The 18324-nt window shown below is 38.4% G+C and overlaps 3 protein-coding genes across 3 annotated transcripts in view; 2 read left to right on the top strand and 1 right to left on the bottom strand.

Annotated features, from left to right (window-relative positions):
• Positions 1 to 8965, bottom strand: part of sipa1l2 (signal induced proliferation associated 1 like 2) — an 86599-nt gene extending 77634 nt beyond the window's left edge. Inside the window, exon 1 of the mRNA XM_072677562.1 lies at positions 8828 to 8965. The gene's annotated coding sequence lies outside the window, so the exon portion shown is untranslated. The remainder of the gene's footprint in view (positions 1 to 8827) is intronic.
• map10 (microtubule associated protein 10) overlaps positions 1 to 13836 on the top strand; it is an 18757-nt gene extending 4921 nt beyond the window's left edge. Inside the window, 10 exon segments of the mRNA XM_072677178.1 lie at positions 9657 to 9734; positions 9737 to 9901; positions 9904 to 10246; positions 10248 to 10454; positions 10456 to 10550; positions 10553 to 11150; positions 11152 to 11212; positions 11215 to 11615; positions 12744 to 12936; positions 13822 to 13836. Coding sequence (XP_072533279.1) covers positions 9657 to 9734; positions 9737 to 9901; positions 9904 to 10246; positions 10248 to 10454; positions 10456 to 10550; positions 10553 to 11150; positions 11152 to 11212; positions 11215 to 11615; positions 12744 to 12936; positions 13822 to 13836 — 2156 coding nt within the window.
• On the top strand, positions 13822 to 17493 carry ntpcr (nucleoside-triphosphatase, cancer-related). Its single transcript, XM_072677566.1, has 5 exons — positions 13822 to 13919; positions 14079 to 14241; positions 14327 to 14423; positions 15040 to 15240; positions 17048 to 17493. The coding sequence occupies exons 1-5, from the start codon at positions 13886 to 13888 to the stop codon at positions 17114 to 17116; spliced, it is 564 nt and encodes a 187-aa protein (XP_072533667.1). The 5' UTR covers positions 13822 to 13885; the 3' UTR covers positions 17117 to 17493.
• The last annotated feature ends 831 nt before the right edge of the window (positions 17494 to 18324 follow it).

Below are 18324 nucleotides of genomic sequence, written 5' to 3'. Positions count from 1 at the left end.
CTCCAGGGCCCCCTAAGGCATGCCATATTAACCACTGGGTTTCATCCATTAGCACAGCAACATACTCTGAGAATGTGTGAATAATGAGCCTTCTGTCCACATCAGCCACACAGCTCACATCTGCAGTGAAAGCTTGAACAGATTGTCTTAGTTAAGCACAAATATGCAATCAAAGACTTTAAAGAGGCAGATGTGTAACTGTGTGTATTCATCCACCTTCTTCGATTTCTCCAGTGCTTTTAACACCATACAGCCAGGGCTTCTAAAGGACAAGTTGGGGCATTGTGGAGTGGACAGTCACCTGTCAAACTGGATACTGGACTACCTCACCAACCGACCACAGTATGTGAGGGCACGGGACTGTGTCTCTGACTTGGTGGTCAGCAGCACAGGAGCCCCTCAAGGAACGGTCTTGGCACCATTCCTCTTCACCCTGTACACTGCTGACTTCATGTACAGCTCACCGACCTGTCACCTCCAGAAGTTCTCTGATGACTCAGCGATCGTCGGCCTCATATCCAATGAGGAGGACAGTGAGTACAGAGAACTTATTCAGGACTTTGTGGACTGGTGTCTGCAGAACCATCTGCAGATAAACGCTGGAAAGACCAAAGAACTGGTGGTGGATTTCCGCAGGTGCAGACACCCCCCTCCATCAGTGAACATCCGGGGTATGAACATCGAGAGTGTGGTCTCTTATAAATACCTGGGTGTTCATCTGAACAACAAACTGGACTGGTCAGTCAACACTGCTGCACTCTACAAGAAAGGCCAGAGCAGACTCTAACTGCTGAGGAGATTGAGGTCCTTTGGAGTGCAGGGAGCGCTCCTGAGGACGTTCTTCGACACAGTGGTGGCATATGCCATCTTCTATGGAGTGGTCTGCTGGGGCAGTAGCATCTCGACGGCAGATAAGAAGAGACTGGACAAACTCATAAAGAGGGCCGGCTCTGTCCTGGGGTGCTTCTTAGACCCAGTGCAGGTGGTGGGAGACAGGAGGATGACAACCAAGCTGGCATCCATGCTGGAGAACAGCTCCCACCCCATGCATGAGACTCTGGCAGCACTGGGCAGCTCCTTTAGCGACAGGTTGCTTCACCCCAAGTGTGTGAAGGAGCGGTATCGCAGGTCCTTCCTTCCTGCTGCAGTCAGACTGCACAACCAGCACTGCTCCCAGCAGACCACATACGCACACACTTAACTACACACACATGTTCATGTTCAGGGAATACTATGTGCAATATCCCACCCCCATGTGCAATTAAGAGTCTTTTGCTGTAAATAATATTGTTTATTGCTTTTTTAATTCTTATTTATATTGTGTATATAGTGTAAATTATTTATCCAAATTTTTGTAACTGAGTGTCTTGCTATCCCTTTCTGCTGTCACACTGTGAATTTCCCCACTGCGGGACTAATAAAGGACTATCTTATCTTATCTTAGAAGTGTCACGACAGAAATGTAAGGTAGTCACACAAAGAATACACTGTAAACACAATTAGGGTAAATACAGTACTTTTACAAGCTCGCATGCCACCGAATTTGCATGATATTGTGGGAATTGTAGTAGATTACCACACTTTCACAACATTGCGCCATTAACAAGTGAACCGCAGGGAATAGCAAGCAACCGCCACACCATGGTGTTCATGTTTTCTAGAGCAAAGCAGATCACTCCGAGCACCATCAGAGTGTGTTTGGTGCAGCTGGGCACATTGTTAGCCCACTCAAGTTCTTTCTAAACCACACAATGTGAACATGCTTTCTTTGCGTGAAACGAGGACGAAACTTACGAGACAGATTCGCACAGTCACTTTTACTAGATTATAAAAGTTTATTGAAAAGGTGCCGATCCAAAATCAAACCAGTAAACAGGCGAGGGTCACAACCGGAGTTGTGAGGCAAAATCAGAAAATTAGAAACGGGCACAGGAACAAAATGCAGACAAAACGGGGACAAGAGTCTAAACATAAAAAGGTCTATACACAAAACAGAGCAAACAAAGACACAGGAGCTAAACAGGGAAAGGTTGGCAATATGATGTAAAGAGTCATTGTATGGGAGAGCTTAGGCAGCGGAGCTTTAGAGGCGCGTTCTAAAACTCCGGCAATCAGGCTTTGTCCTGATTGGCTGGAGTGGTTACGTGAGCTAGCAGAGTCATCTGGGAAATTGAACACATATAGAAGGACTGACGGTAAAACCGCATATCACGATGTTGAGCGACCATAAATCACCAAAAGGTTCATGCTTTCACCGTGACAGCCCTAGATTTAGGAGCATCACTATAGGTGGCATATGTAGGTCTTCATGTCTCTCACTAGGCTCAAAATATTCTGCTAAAAACTGAAAGGTCAAGCCTGTTTTTTGCAGCACATTGCTTGCTGTTGCAGATTTCTTTATTATAGTTCTTTTCACAGACTCATTACTAGTCATTCTAAATTTGGTAGGTTAGAAGCAGATGGTGTAGAATGATGGCAATGAGTTTTGAGAGCTATTATCAAGTCAAGTCATACAAAATTATGATGCTCACAATTATGATTTTCATGGAAAGTGAGCAATCAGGACTCATCCTGTCAAATGTTTGTAAGAGAACATCTACACAAAGAACCAAGACTTCTGGAACAACGTGTTGTGCACAGTGCCTTGGTTTTACCCTGATTGATACCAGATTGATTTAAAGGCTCTACAATCTCTTACAACCAACTCTGAAATCTAATTTTAGGTGAACATTGCATGTTACATCACAAATCGTCAGAAAGGCCCAGCAAGGCCTCAACTTCCTCAACCGGCCAAAACAGCTCCTCTGTAACTTCTACAGGTCCACTGTGGAGAGCATTCTGATTAGCTGTATTACGGTCGGGTAAGGCAACGCCACTGCTGCTGAACACAGAGCCCTGCAGTGGTAAGAGCTGCCCTCCCAAATCAGTTGTGTATATATTAACTTTATTGTAATCATGTGAAACTCAAATGGAAAATTTATTTCTTATGCTGTATTTTAACAATGAGCTCAAGCTGACTGGTGTCTACAATAAAAATATAAATAATGAATAAATGAAAAAATAAGCTTTATATATTTTGAGTGTGTGTGTTTTGTGCAGAATTCATACTGAACCATAAGTTCCAAAATGTTGTCTAAAACCGTGACTTTTTGTTTACGATTACAACCCTACAGTATTCGATTGTGAATTTTCTTTTTCAATTCAAATATGAAGATCTATAAAACAATACAATAAAAATGATTGCAAGATGTGAGCATGGCAGAATGAACCATGAAATTGCCTACAGCCATTCTCCATCTTGATGTTGGGGGTTTATTCAGTGATGCAAACAAAAGCAATTTGAGTGTTAATAACTCCAGTGTATGGAGAATGCTAACACACAGCCTTATAATGAACTACAGATGCACTCATTATGCAACTAACCTAAAACAAACACTACCACAGGACTGATTCTGATTCCATCTACAATGAAGCATATATTCACCTGCTTTATAGAAGATATCTGCTCCAGGAAATAACAGTTGAATACATTTATGTATTTTCTAAGCTTAGCAACCACTCATGCTGTAGAATAGAAACACAGCAGAAATGTGCAGAGTCTAGTACAATGTCACATAGTCTTTGTGGGGAAATTAGAAGATGCTGCAGACAGTTAAAGCTGAACTTGCATGACATTTCTACAATAAACTGTAATCATTACATGTAATCGAATAATGCCACAAAGAAGGCTTAAACCAAATAAAGAGACCAGTTTAGAAATGTCTGTTCTTATTATGGTTGGGTAATTCCTCAAATTCATATTTCAAATGTATCTGTACAGCACTTTTCACAAATAATATCGCGAAACAGCTTTACATAAATTTTGTAATAAGACAATAGATCAACAAAACATACAACCTACAGGTGAATTTTTGTGTATTTAGTTGTTTGCAGTTTGGCCTTGCAAAAGACTGACATTTTACAGAATGAACCCAGATTCCATTCTTTCCAAAACAATTACAAAACAGCAAATAGCTCAAACAATCCTTTACAAAAGTCAGGCAGGTCAGTGACAGAATGCTTCACTTCCATTGCCAGAATTCACACGCATCTTCGCAATGCCTTCTTTAAAAGGGTTAATTGGGCTGCAAGTTATACATTTAGTTTTAGTAAGAGGCCTGACTGCAGCATTTTGAACAAGTTTACTGAGGTCCCTGCTGGAAAATCCTGACAGTTCTGCTTTGCAATAGTCTAGCCTTGAGGCATGTACTAATTTGCTGCTTCATGCAGGATAAGGCATTTGTTAGCTTGACAATGTTTATTTAAAAAAAATGTTCTGGTAATATTACCCATGTGTTGAACAAATGATATACACAAGAACATGATGTCTGATCATTTATATCTTGTAGCTTTTGCATCTAAAAGGATAACCTCTGTTTTGTCACTGGAGGATGAAGTTACAGGATGAAGTTAAAGGCATTTCATGTCCTTTATACAGCCTTCAATTAATGTTTGTTTCATATCATCATATTTTGTTTTTTGTTTGTTTTTATGCTATGTTTGCTTAAACACAAATAGTGTATGTATATATATATATATATATATATATATATATATATATATATATATATATATATATATATATATAGTTTAGCTGTGAAAGTGGGTAAAAAGCATCTAGCCTTTCTTCAGTAACTAATTACTAATTAACTAATTAATTTGTATTAGCCACACCAAAGGACATTAGACTTAATACTTTGGATAGAACTTTGTGTCTAATGTTTTCTGGTGTAAAAAGTCAGAATCTGAGGTTGCATGCCAGATTTTTTGAAATCACACAAGAGTACTCTACAATTGTTTTTGTTAATCGCAATTTATTGAGAATTATCATCATGATATAATGATAATATAATAATAATAATAATAATAATAATAATACAGTTACACCTTTTTAAAAAGGTGTATAAGAATATTTAGACAATGGAATTGGAATACAAAAAAAGAGACAAATAAATAAATAAAATTAAATCCATTTGGATGTACTCAAATTCAAATTAGGAACACTTTTTCGTAGTCAGAGCAGCTCAGTGCTTCTATTATTAAGAAAATCAGGTTGCTACACACACAGCATGCTAAGATCACTAGTTATGAGCTGCCGAAGCATTACCCTAAAGAAGATCACGTTTGCCTTTCGGAATTCAATTCACACAACAGCAAATTCTGGAACTTGAGGTCTGGAAATCACAGCATCTGTGAAACAAATAAATCCATAATTTGACCAACATACAGCTAATATTACTAGGACAGCCTTTCTATATCTTCAGAACATTGGCAAGCTAAGAAATTCCTTATCTCTACAGGATGCAGAAAAAAAAGAAAAAGAAAGTACACGCTTTTATTACCTCAAGGCTAGATTATTGCGACATGCAATTGTCAGGATGTTCCAGTAGAACCGCAGTAAACATGAACTAGTTCAAAATGCTGCAACCAGGGTCCTTACTAAAACTAGAAAATTTGACCATATCAGTCCGGTTTAGCACTGCTTCCAGTTAAATTCCTTACCGACTATACATTTCTTCTACTGACATACATGGCCTCTTATTACCTATTATGAACCATCACAATTACTTGCTGGCTTCTTACTAGCTTCCAAAATTCAGAAAGCCTCAGCATGAGTAAGAGCCTTTTCTTATGAAGCCCTCCAAACTCTAGAATAACCTTCCAGATAGTGTATAGGATTCAGACACAGTCTTAATCTTCAGGTCTAGGCTGAACTCTCATTTGTTTACTTTAGCTTTTAGTAATTAATGTTTCCCTTATAAAAGGTTGCAGATTCAAGGGGTTTATAAACACATACTGTGAATACAGTAATGCTGGAGCTGTCGTCCTGTCGCGATCACTCAGGTTTGTGGATGGTGGATCAGATGGACACCAGTGTTTCAGGGTGCTCCTGTGGCTCTCTCCATTTAATTAGGCTGTTATAGTCAGACCTGCCGGAGTTGTCACCCACACGCCGATACTGCTCAACATTCTCTTCATAAATCTTCCACTCTTCCAGCCCTACCTGCTAGAGGTCTGACCACTGGGGAGTATTTTACCTGCATCAGACCAGCTGCACACCCTCCTGCCACTGCTACCTGTGCAATGACCATGTTAAAATCTACATGCTCTCCTAACCATTTGCCATTACTAATATTATCACCATCAATCATTACTTTCTATATACAGTTCATATAAATTATACTACACCATGCTAAGTGCGATGATCACTTAATGATATTATGATTATGCTGCACACCTGAGCAGTAGAACAGTCTTGGTGGTTCGGTGACCTTTATCAATAATTTATAAATAGTTCTGACCAGAGGGGATGGGTCCCCTTGTGAGTCTTGGTCCCCCCTCCCCCCCAAGGTTTCTTCCTCCAGCTCAGGGGCAGTTTTTCTTTGCCACTGTTGCCATTGGATTGCTCACTGGGTTTTCATGTCTTCTTATGTTGTTGATTTCTTGTCTTTTTACTAATTACTAATCGTGTAAAGCTGCTTTGTGACAACATAAGTTGTAAAAGCACTATACAATTAAATTTGATTAGATTAATAAATGTAAAAAATAAATAAATAAAAGCTGAAGATGAAAAAGGATGGTTTCTACAGCAGGGTAAATCCACCTTAAAATTCAGAGTGGACTACCTCAAGAGGCACAGGCTGAAAGCCATTTGAAAATTCTACCTACTTATACCAGCTGTTGCAAGAGTTCAGTCTGACGATTATATTTTAGAATTATCAGCGTTGTCTTCCACACTGCATGCTTACAATACAAGTACAAATAAGCTAGGACTGATTTAATCAGACGATCTTTCTTGCCACTTTAACCAGGCGATTTACTGCTCAAGCTCAAACTGCCCAAATTTGCTACAACATAAGTTAAAGTGACTTAGCATGGAGAACAGAATCTGGCTAGTTAAAGGCATTGGGTCCACTGCAACTGTGAATGAGTGCATTTAATTCAATAAGCTAAATGCTATGAAAATAACTGGTGTAGACTACACATACAAAATTATGTCCAAAACACCTATACAAACAGAATACATTCAGATAACATTCAAAAGTACAATTTGGCATTCTCCTTCCAAATGTACTACATATACCTGTTATATTTAACTGTATAACTGTTTAGCATCAAATAACTACTCTCAATGCTCAGTGTTATTGTTCAAAGAAACACTCCTGACAAAGTATTATTTCCTTTCATTGTGTAAATAGCTGTACATGCTTCTAGTGTACCTAAACATCCGTGTCTAATAACCATGTCAAAAATGATGGAGGGAAAGAGATGCAATCCTGCAGGCATCACTTATCCACACAGGACAGCATGGGGCAGCAATGATGAAGGACACAACAGACAATGAAACGGTCAGACTTTCATTGTCAGACTAGTAAACAAACAGCACCGAAATCTGGCTTCTAACAGGAAATACAGTTCAACCTATGACACAAGGACTTTGATATCTTCAGACAGTGTTTTCCGTCACCCAAGGAACAGCTAGATTTCAGTTGACGAAGGAGGTTATCCACGTCTTTTCAGAGGCACAGATTAAAAACATTACGCTTTATATCTGCACAATTTCTATACTCTAGTCGAACAGAGCGCGCTCGTATCCTCTGCTGTGTTTTGTACATATTGTCTAAATAACAACACGGAATGCTTCTATTTGTTTTCATAATTAAGACAAACCCGTCAGACAGTTAGTGTACAGTTAGCAAAAAGCCAGCTGTCAGACAGAAGCAGGTAATCGGTCTGCCAATTAATGTAACAAGCATTACAATTTCCGTTCAGTACATTCATTTAAAAAAATAAATCTACTTTTATTTCTCGTCAATGTGAAATCAAATTTGGGAAGAGTCGGAATTTAAATACAACCCATTCGATTCACTACGGGGCACACCTGCCTCCTGACACGAGACAATAGAGCTCCTTTAGCAAGCCGTCATTTTACGGTGATTAAATTTAAAATCTCGGAACAACCAAAGGATCATGTGACTAATATGTGCTATGGCAAATAGCCTACTGGGCCTACTCTTCCTTGTCGTTGCAGTAGGTAAGTCGCAAACCAGGTCACAGCCAGAAGAAACCAACATGAAAATTCAATGTTTCGTTACAAGATCAGCAGCTAGCAGCCTTATAGTCAACGTTTAATCACACTAGACCTTCTAAAGGATTTCAAACCCTTTACTACACGCATGGAAATGAGCCCTCTTGTGGCGATTAACCCAATACAGTCTATACAAAGGCTACACATATTTTTATCCATAAAGCAATCCACAGAGAGTTTCCCTGTCTTAGGTAGACTTAGACTTGGCAGCTATATCTTTGTTTGGTCTCCATATGTCCTACAAATGAATAAAAAAAACAGACCCATAAAATAGCTTCAATGTAAAATGAGGTTACTTACTGGTCATATAATATAAAAATAAACCAACACAATAAGTAACTTCGTCATCCACTTTGTCTTTGAATCAAACATCGTTAGAACCGATGCTCGATGTTTCCATGTAGCTTGCAGCATTTATGGTTGTTAAAGCTCGCACACTCAAAAGTGAGTTCGTGGCAAAAACACAGAGAAAACCTCAAAATAAACACAACGATACGGTGATAACCCCCCGATGTTGTCTCCAAAAACAAAAGGCATGCTATACACTGCTCAGGCCGTTTCAACACAACGAAAAGCACAGCTGTTTAAGAGCTCATGCTTCCATTTCTCCACGACACAACAATAAAAAGGTAACTTCAACAACTGAATGCTACCATTATTCAAATGAACTCTAATAAATAAACGAAGAATTTAGCTTACCTTCGACATTAGAAATTAAAATGACCAAGCTTTAAAAAGGTAGCAATTAGCTGCTGTTACAATTCCTATAAATGTTTGCTACCGATTCACCAGGGCATGCACGACCCCTTTCCCTGCCGTAAGCTCCATTCGACAGACTTCTCTTCCGATAACGAAGCCGGCCTCATAGCTCCACCTTCTCGAGTTCACGCGATGATTTGTTGAAACGATGCCAAGCTCCAACAATTCAGTTAGATATCAGTTACATTCTTTCTGAATTAGCAAATCAGTTTTAATTAAATCTAATAAAACAATATAAATGCAAATTCAGTAACACACGGGCAGCAGCCACTACGTTAACATACACTCATTTGTAACGCATTCCAGGATAAAGAAGTTATCATGTCCAAGATGAACGAACAAAAATAATAACAGACACATTCTTTTCTTAATATATCCAATTACATACTTATAATATGTAATTATAAAATTGTAGGTATAGCACAAAACGGCATAAAGCGCATCGCCTATAAAACTGGTTTAGGACTACTATTCCCGTCAGCCTCTGGTTGCGCGGGACCCGTCCCGCTGTTGCTAAGAGATAATTTAGCGCAATATAATTCTGTGTTTAGTGTTAAACTAGCGCTACCTTTATTCCTTAAGTATTGCATAGACATGTATTTAAATATTTTCCTTCTGAGTCATTGTTAAAAAGAACAGCAGTATGTAGCATGACAGAAATAAATCTGAATAACGTGAATAACCTGTCGCCTGCGGTTGGTGTGCGCCTCTTGGATTTTCTGAATTTTAAAAATCCTGAGGAAACAGTGCTGCGTATTGCAATTCATAGTATCAAAACATGGTATTTATACATCAGCAGCTGATATAGGGGGAAAAAAGAGTTGTCTTTTAAATCTTATGGGTGAAAGGTAGGAACTATATCTCTTGCTTATAAAATGGTAAGTTTGGGGGCCAGTTTAATTCCAAATGTATCTCAAAGCAAATTGGAAATGAGTACTTGTTCAAAAATGAATGCCATAAAATCTTCAAGAGCTGAAGAAAATCTAAACAATGAAACAGATGAACTTCAGCCACATGTCCTGAGAACAGTAACTCCACTGGTGTACGGCAGTCATTGTGTAATGATGGACACCCAATGCTGTCTGGAACAAACTAATAAGCAGCATATTTTTCAGTCTCTATCCAAACTGAATGAACGAAAATGAATAGATATTCTGGTCTGATAATGACCAGCTGGGCAGCACTGTTTTACAGTTGTTGCAGGAAGAATCAACAACAGCTTGCTGCTGAAAGTTACAGAATGATAAACACTACAATGCAAAGTATTAAAGTGGATCTAAAAACCATAAACAGTGATAATGAGTCTTATGAAATAGAAAGTGTTCATTAAATTAAGGAACAATACAGGGTTGAGGAGGACTGGTTTACTTTCCAATTCCAGAACACCAAGAAGCCAAAATGTGCCCTCGGTTTCCCGGGATGCCTTTAAGCAGTTGCCACTGCTCAGCACTCTTGCTTTTGAACTCTCACATCATAATGGACAGTTACAGCAACCATCATCAGTTCGGTCTGATCTGGTACACATGTGTATGTCTGCACAAGAATGCAATCCTGGCCTTACTTCAGGGAAGTAAGGTTCAGTCAGCTTCATCAGTAGTTCATGAAACTGTTAAGCCACTCACTCATAGAGATACAGTGGCTAAACATACTGGAAGAGGTACACATGAAAATCTCATGGGGCCTGTAAATGCTGCATATCACATTTAATTTCTACAAATAAGGAACCAGTTGTGGCAAAGGGTCGCCAAGAAAGGTCATTCCCCAGGCAAAAGCTTAGGTGTTGCTCAACTCACAGTTTTTATCTTCGCCCTAAGCAGACAAAGCCAAGCTTGAAATTGTACCATGAGTGCATGGAAAAGTTTAAAATTAAACAAATTTAACCACAGAAAAACAGATCTCTCAAACCTAAACAAGATCAGCCATCCAAAGTTTCAGCCTAGATTAAAATGAATATGGGGAAACATTGCTTAACAGTCTTGGAATTGAACTGTATAATACCTGGACTTAGATTATTACATTCTCAAAAGAAATCATATTTTTGTATCTCAAATTCATCCATAAAAAAAGATTTCCACAAAAAGAAAGATAAAGAGTTGCAAGCCCATGTTCAGAATGCACTTGGCCAGTATTTTTACCACAATACCCATGACTCAGTAAGTAACGATGAGAAGAATCCACCTTATTTAATTCGAAACAGCACTGACTGGAGTTCCAATGTATGTGATATGGGAAATGACAGTCCCTACGGGCCTTTTTACAGGTTAGTTTGATAGTCTAGAGCCATATGAGTATCAGGATAATTTCAACAGTCCGGACCCTACAGATCCGGATCACCTAATCAACTTAGCAGTCCTGAATCAGGCAGACCACAAAGCTCAGACAGCTCTGTACATAGAAACAGGCTTCATCCTGTTCCTGTTAAAAGACAGACCTCTCCAAAGCGGCCTCACAAAGGGACTCGCATGACCAAACTTCACCTTCAAACCTCTACTCACAGTACATCATCATATAATGGTAAGAGTAGAATTCATCATCAAAGTAATTCTGAATCACACAGAAGTTTACCAAAGACTTCCACAGTGTCCATGATTTTAAAATCTCTGAAGAGTGACCATGCTGATGAGAGTGCACCAATAAGAGAACAGTTTATGGACAAGTCTCAACCGTCTAATTACTTTACAGTACAGGCCAGAAGTTTGGACACACCTTCTCATTCAATGCGTTTTCTGTATTTTCATGACTATTTACATTGTAGATTCTCACTGAAGGCATCAAAACTATGAATGAACACATGTGGAGTTTTGTACTTAAAAAAATGCAGTCCTTATGTACTTATGTATGTAAAAAAGTGAAATAACTGAAAACATGTTTTATATTCTAGTGTCTTCAAAATAGCCACCCTTTGCTCTGATTACTGCTTTGCACACTCTTGGCATTCTCTCAATGAGCTTCAAGAGGTAGTCATGGAAATGGTTTTCAGGTGTGCCTTATCAGGGTTAATTAGGGGAATTTCTTGCTTTTTGGAACCATCAGTTGTCTTGTCAGGTTACTACACAGCCGACAGCCCTATTGGGCAACTGTTAAAATTCTTATTATGGCAAGAACCAATCAGCTAACTAAAGAAAAACGAGTGGCCATCATTACTTTAAGAAATGAAGGTCAGTCAGTCCGGAAAATTGCAAAAACTTTAAATGTGTCCCCAAGTGGAGTCACAAAAACCATCAAGCGCTACAGCGAAACTGGCACACGAGGACCGACCCAGGAAAGGAAGACCAAGAGTCACCTCTGCTTCTCAGGACAAGTTCATCCGAGTCACCAGCCTAAGAAATCGCAAGTTAACAGCAGCTCAGATCACAGACCAGTTGAATGCCACACAGAGTTCTAGCAGCAGACCCATCTCTAGAACAACTGTTAAGAGGAGACTGCGCAAATCAGGCCTTCATGGTCAAATAGCTGCTAGGAAACCACTGCTAAGGAGAGGCAACAAGCAGAAGAGATTTGTTTGGGCCAAAAAACACAAGGAATGGACCTTAGACCAGTGGAAATCTGTGCTTTGGTCTGATGAGTCCAAATTTGAGATCTTTGGTTCCAACCGCCGTGTCTTTGTGAGACGCAGAAAAGGTGAATGGATGGATTCCACATGCCTGGTTCCCACTGTGAAGCATGGAGGAGGAGCTGTGATGGTGTGGGGGTGTTTTGCTGGTGACACTGTTGGGGATTTATTCAAAATTGAAGGCACACTGAACCAGCATGGCTACCACAGCATCCTGCAGCGACATGCCATCCCATCTGGTTTGCGTTTGGTTGGACCATCATTTATTTTTCAACAGGACAATGACCCCAAACACACCTCCAGGCTGTGTAAGGGCTATTTGACCAAGAAGGAGAGTGATGGAGTGCTGCGGCAGATGCCTTGGCCTCCACAGTCACCGGACCTGAACCCAATCGAGATGGTTTGGGGTGAGCTGGACCGCAGAGTGAAGCAAAGGAGCCAACAAGTGCTAAACACCTCTGGCAACTCCTTCAAGACTGTTGGAAAACCATTTCAGGTGACTACCTCTTGAAGCTCATTGAGAGAATGCCAAGAGTGTGCAAAGCAGTAATCAGAGCAAAGGGTGGCTATTTTGAAGAAACTAGAATATAAAACATATTTTCAGTTATTTCACCTTTTTTTGTTAAGTACATGTGTTCATTCATAGTTTTGATGCCTTCAGTGAGAATCTACAATGTAAATAGTCATGAAAATACAGAAAACGCATTTAATGAGAAGGTGTGTCCAAACTTTTGGCCTGTACTGTATGTTGGAGTCAGTGTCCTCAAAAGAACATATATATATTTTATATATATATATATATATATATATATATATATATATATATATATATTTTTTTTTTTTTTTTTTTTTTTTGTAATGTATAGTCACATATGACATTTGACATATTGACACATGGTCTACATAATGTATGCAGTTTCTGTTATGTCTTTCTCATTTAAACTGATTGGAATATATAATCTGTTAATACAAAGTATAATCGAAACAAAGCAGTATATCCCTTACATGATTTATGCTGCGTTGTAGTGTTGTAAATACCGTTTGTACCATTTGTAAATTGCACTCGAACAGCCACCGAAGACGTATTTATAAGTGGGGACACTCGGGATTCTGGATAATACATTATTTAACGAGATGTGACGTATATAGCGAAATGTGGGTTAAATTCTCTCCATCGTTGAGCAAACGTATTATTGTTATTATTATTTTTTTTTTTGCAGTGTTTGTGGACGACTGAATGTTGTCGTTTTTTGATATCCAACGGATCTTGATGCTTAGTGGGCGGATGCAGTGAAGCTGTATTTACTAGTTAGCTAACCAAATAGTATACACAACCTTCCGATGAGAACTCGTAACAGGGCTCTTATGTATGGACTTGTAGTGCGCATGCGTGTAATACCAACACAGGAAGTTGAGCTGCAGCTAACCACAGAGACTACTTTGCAATGAAGAAGCACGTTTTCTTAACAGGCTCTCCAGGTAGACTATATAGCTAATGTATGTAACACAAATGGCTAACGCTTTCTTCCTGTGCGTGATGGCTTCTGAAATGTGAATATGAGAATGGCAAACAGTGTTTACTGAAAGATCAAGTAACGCTAATGTATTATCATGATAATTTCAATGTATTTTTTTCAGGAGTGGGGAAAACTACGCTAGTGAAAAAAGTTTGTGAATGGATGGTCTCTACCAACGTGAGCGTCAATGGCTTTTACACAGTAGAGCTCAGAGAGTTGGGGAAAAGAGTCGGCTTCGATGTAGTGACCTTAACAGGCGAGAGAGGACCCCTCTCCAGAGTCGGGTACTCTGCTCTGTCGTTTTCTCCGTTTAGCCATGTGAGGTGTTTCTCTAGCAAAGCTTCTAATATTTTTGTTTTTTAACATCAGAAATAATGCCCCGGCTGGCAGTCGTGAATCTCGGGTCGGCCAGTATGTTGTTGATCTTCCCTCATTTGAAAATCTTGTTCTACCGCTTTTTCAAAATGTAAGTACTTTGTACATTGTATACATCAACCATTTTAAACAAATCAATTACAATTCTGCCCTGAAATAAATAATATAGTATAATAGTTTAGGGAGCATTTCTAAAACAGTAATAATAATAAAAACAGAGGCAAGGAACAAAAGGGATTAAAATGTTGTAAAAGCCTTTGCAAATAAAATCTTTATGATTTGAGGGATCTTTGTAATTAGATCCCTCAAGGTTCTTTATAATTAACATTTTGAAAATTAATCTAAACCACTAATTAATGAATTAATCAATCAGTCAATCTAACCCACTAACTTAAAACCACAAATCTATGTTGCTAGTTTTGTCCATGTCTCTATCCTGCTTAGCCAGAAATCCTTTAATTTTGTTTTTAAGGGCATAGAATGCTGATTTTGTAATTGGCTTTATATGGCTTTTGAAATTTAGATTAGAGTCGATACTTGCTCCAAGATATCTGCTTTAATTTGTAGTTTTGGTAACCTAAACTATATTAATATGTAGGGTTAGGGGTAGATCTGCTAAAATGTATTAGTGTTGATTTAAAGATGCTGATACAATGCCATTGTAGAGTACATTTTTATTCATGCCAGTCCTTCATTCCACTTAACAGATGGGTAAGAGCGATCCAAGTGTGTTTATCATAGATGAGATTGGAAAGATGGAACTTTTCAGCCTGGCATTTATTCATGCTGTGAGACAAGCTCTGGACAACTCAACTTGCTCCATCCTGGGAACTATACCCATTCCTAAAGGAAAACCCCTGGGCCTAGTAGAGGAGATACGGGCAAGGAAGGATGTCAAAGTTTTTATGGTAAGTACAGATGAGGCCAAAAGTTTACATACAGTCGTTATGGACATGAATGTCATGGCAGTAGGGGATACATTTCAATAAATTCAGGTGTGCTTAAGATAAAATGCATCCGTGGCCTGGACTGGCTAAGTTAAGAGAGTTGAGAGCTATGTTGTTCCTTAAGTTACAGTTGGAGGTATAGCTCAAAAGCCAAGGATCACTATTTACTTCTAAAAAGAAAAAACTATCACTGGCTACCACCAGATTTCTGAGGAGGCAGGTGGTCAAAAACCCTTGAATGACTACATAAACCTGCAGCAGACACTGGGGTTTCAGTTTGCACAGTAAGGCACATACTGTTCAGACGTACACCTCTACTGACCCAAAAGCACAAGTAGGCTCCAATATGCTCAAAACCATATAATTTAAATTCACATTTTTCCCCCCACTATGCTAATACAGGGTTGTACAGTACAACAATAAAAACACTGTTGGACAGAACACAAGGCAAGGTGCCTAGACAATAGTTACAATGCAATAAATACAAATATGTGCATAAAGACAGATGTAATTTAAGGTACAAACTGTTACTATACTAAGTAAACTGTAATGAAGATGTAGTATAGTGATTCCAGTTGGGTGACTGCATATGTAAGATTACAGTATGTTCAGGTATAATATGTTGGGGTAGACCAGTTCTGATATTAAGTACAGAATATAGTACACCACATTAGAGGACTAACTGTGACATTAGTTGTAAAAAGTAGTTTACAAGTGGATTTGGTTTGATTTTAGTGGAATGAGTACCGGTTAAAACCAATAGAGCATTACCATTTTGACAATGTTGCTCTTATTGTTGGTTGTAACAGCAGCAAGCTTCTTTTCATCTAGGTTCCAGTTTTCAAGGGCATTTTGCAGGGCTTTAGCTCTGTGCTTCACAGTGTGGGTTTCTGGACAATATCCCATACACTGATCAGTCACTGTCTCTACTGATTTGGAAATTCTTTTAAATTGTATTTGGGATTTGATTGCATTCAGCAACAAAAGTTTTAGCAAGGTTAGGATGTTTGATGATCACCACCCCACCAATAGGTTAATGTTAATCTGCTCCAGAGAGTTGTATTGTATTGTCTGTACTTTCTCTACAGGGAGTAGACCAGCTCTGTGTGCATTTGCACATCTCCATCAGCAATGCATGCAACATAAGTACCTGAATGCATTCATAATGATTTATATGTAATTTATATGGACACAAAAATGTTTGTGGACACCCTTGATGAATGCATCAGGCAAGCAATCCATTCTGCCTCATAAAGTTCGAAGATGTTATTGAAAGCCCAATATTGCAATGACATTCATGTCCATGAAGAGTATATGTAAATCTCAGTACACATTCTACAGTATAGAAGCAAAACATCCATTTCTTTGGCAGTGGTCTGGAATAGTAAACTTGACTGTATAGTAGGAAATGTAAATAAAATGGACACTGACATTGTACCAAATTAGCATCTTGACAATCTATATAAATCGTATCTTTATAATAAGAATAAATTACAGATATCTGTAATTTATTCTTATTATAAAGATACGATTTATATAGATTGTCAAGATGCTAATTTGGTACAATGTCAGTGTCCATTTTATTTACATTTCCTACTATACAGTCATGCCTGATAAAATCAGGAAGAGAGGACAGAGTCATATTCTACACATACACACTGACCCTTAAAGCTTCTTTGACTAATGCAAGGAGTTGTTTTATCACAAAACTATGCAGGTCAGTGCTAATAAATCTGTATTACCTGTGGTTTCTTTTTAATACTCACAGGTAACAAAAGAAAACAGAGTTGCCATTATTGATGAAATTGTGGTTGCACTAAAGGAATGTGTGAAGTAAACAACTTGCACAGAAAGAGCTGGAACTATCAGTGGACCTTTTGGGCCTTTTTACTGGTTAGTTTTTTGTTTTTGTTTCTAAGAATTCTAAGAATGTCTGTGATAATGAAACCAATAATCCATGCTAACCTTCATCTGAAAAATGTATTTGCATATGAAGTGAGATGTTTATTCTTTAAGGGCTTTTCAAAATGGATTGCTTTCAGCATGAATGATTATTAGATTATATGCATAGATACATTACATGTGAATGCTCTCTATTGCTGAAATGAACAGATCTGATAGCCTTGTGTACATTTTTGTATGATTTCTAACGTCAAGGTAGGAGAGTTTCATGTGTTCCATCTAGCCCAAATAAACCAGTATTTGGACAGAAAATTTGTCATCTTTCTGCCTAAATAGCATGTGGAAACATCAACATTCTTAATAGAAATCTCAGTCTGCTAGACCAGTAGCAAATGTTAACACTGTATTGTAGAGCACTGTTTAGAACATTTTTTTGGATGTTAGGGTGGCATAATGATGATGTGATACTGGCTGCCAAGTGAAGCAGCTGCTATTATCTGCTATTATCTGTAACTTTCACTCATTCTAAAAGTAAAGGGTTAAATGGGTTAGAATTCTTTTTATGGTGCAATTCTTAAGCAGCTATCATGAGTCTGCATATTTTCACTGATCTTTAAGTGCCATGTTTTCTGTTCATAACATTTTTATGAACACTACCATGACTGTTATGACACCTTTATGTATAATTATGCCCCTAAGTGAGATCCATTTTACTAATAATATCATTTTAAAGCTGTTATGACACTTATGGTAAGGCTAAGATTTTCATAAGTTATTTTGCACTTTTTCATGGTGGTGTTTGACCTACTACCCAAAAAACAAAGTTAATATTTAATGGCAGCAATAAATCAAAATCTGAAAACAATCTAGTGAGTGAACGATGCATGAGTCAAGTCAAGTCAGATTTATTTGTATAGCGCTTTTTACAACTGTTGTCGTCACAAAGCAGCTTTACATAATTAGTACTTAATAAAGGACAGAGAAGAAATAAGAAATAACATGAAGGATCAATGACCCCCGTGAGCAAGCCAACGGCGACAGTGGCAAGGAAAAACTCCCTCAGAGCTGGAGGAAGAAACCTTGGGAGCTCACAAGGGGGACCCATCCTCCTCTGGTCAGAACAATTTAAACATTAATGATAAA

This window comes from Salminus brasiliensis, chromosome 4, assembly GCF_030463535.1.
Source record: "Salminus brasiliensis chromosome 4, fSalBra1.hap2, whole genome shotgun sequence".
NCBI classification, from domain to species: Eukaryota; Metazoa; Chordata; class Actinopteri; order Characiformes; family Bryconidae; genus Salminus; species Salminus brasiliensis.
Note: the sequence above shows the minus strand (reverse complement) of the source record. Positions and strands in the feature narration are given on the sequence as shown.

Excerpts from the sequence above, each read along its gene's own strand:
- ntpcr (XM_072677566.1), top strand. The coding sequence starts at position 13,886 with ATGAAGAAGCACGTTTTCTTAACAGGCTCTCCAG. Across the intron at positions 13,920-14,078 it reads TTTCTTAACAGGCTCTCCAG|GAGTGGGGAAAACTACGCTA; the intron begins GTAGACTATATA and ends TATTTTTTTCAG. Across the intron at positions 15,241-17,047 it reads AGGATGTCAAAGTTTTTATG|GTAACAAAAGAAAACAGAGT; the intron begins GTAAGTACAGAT and ends TAATACTCACAG.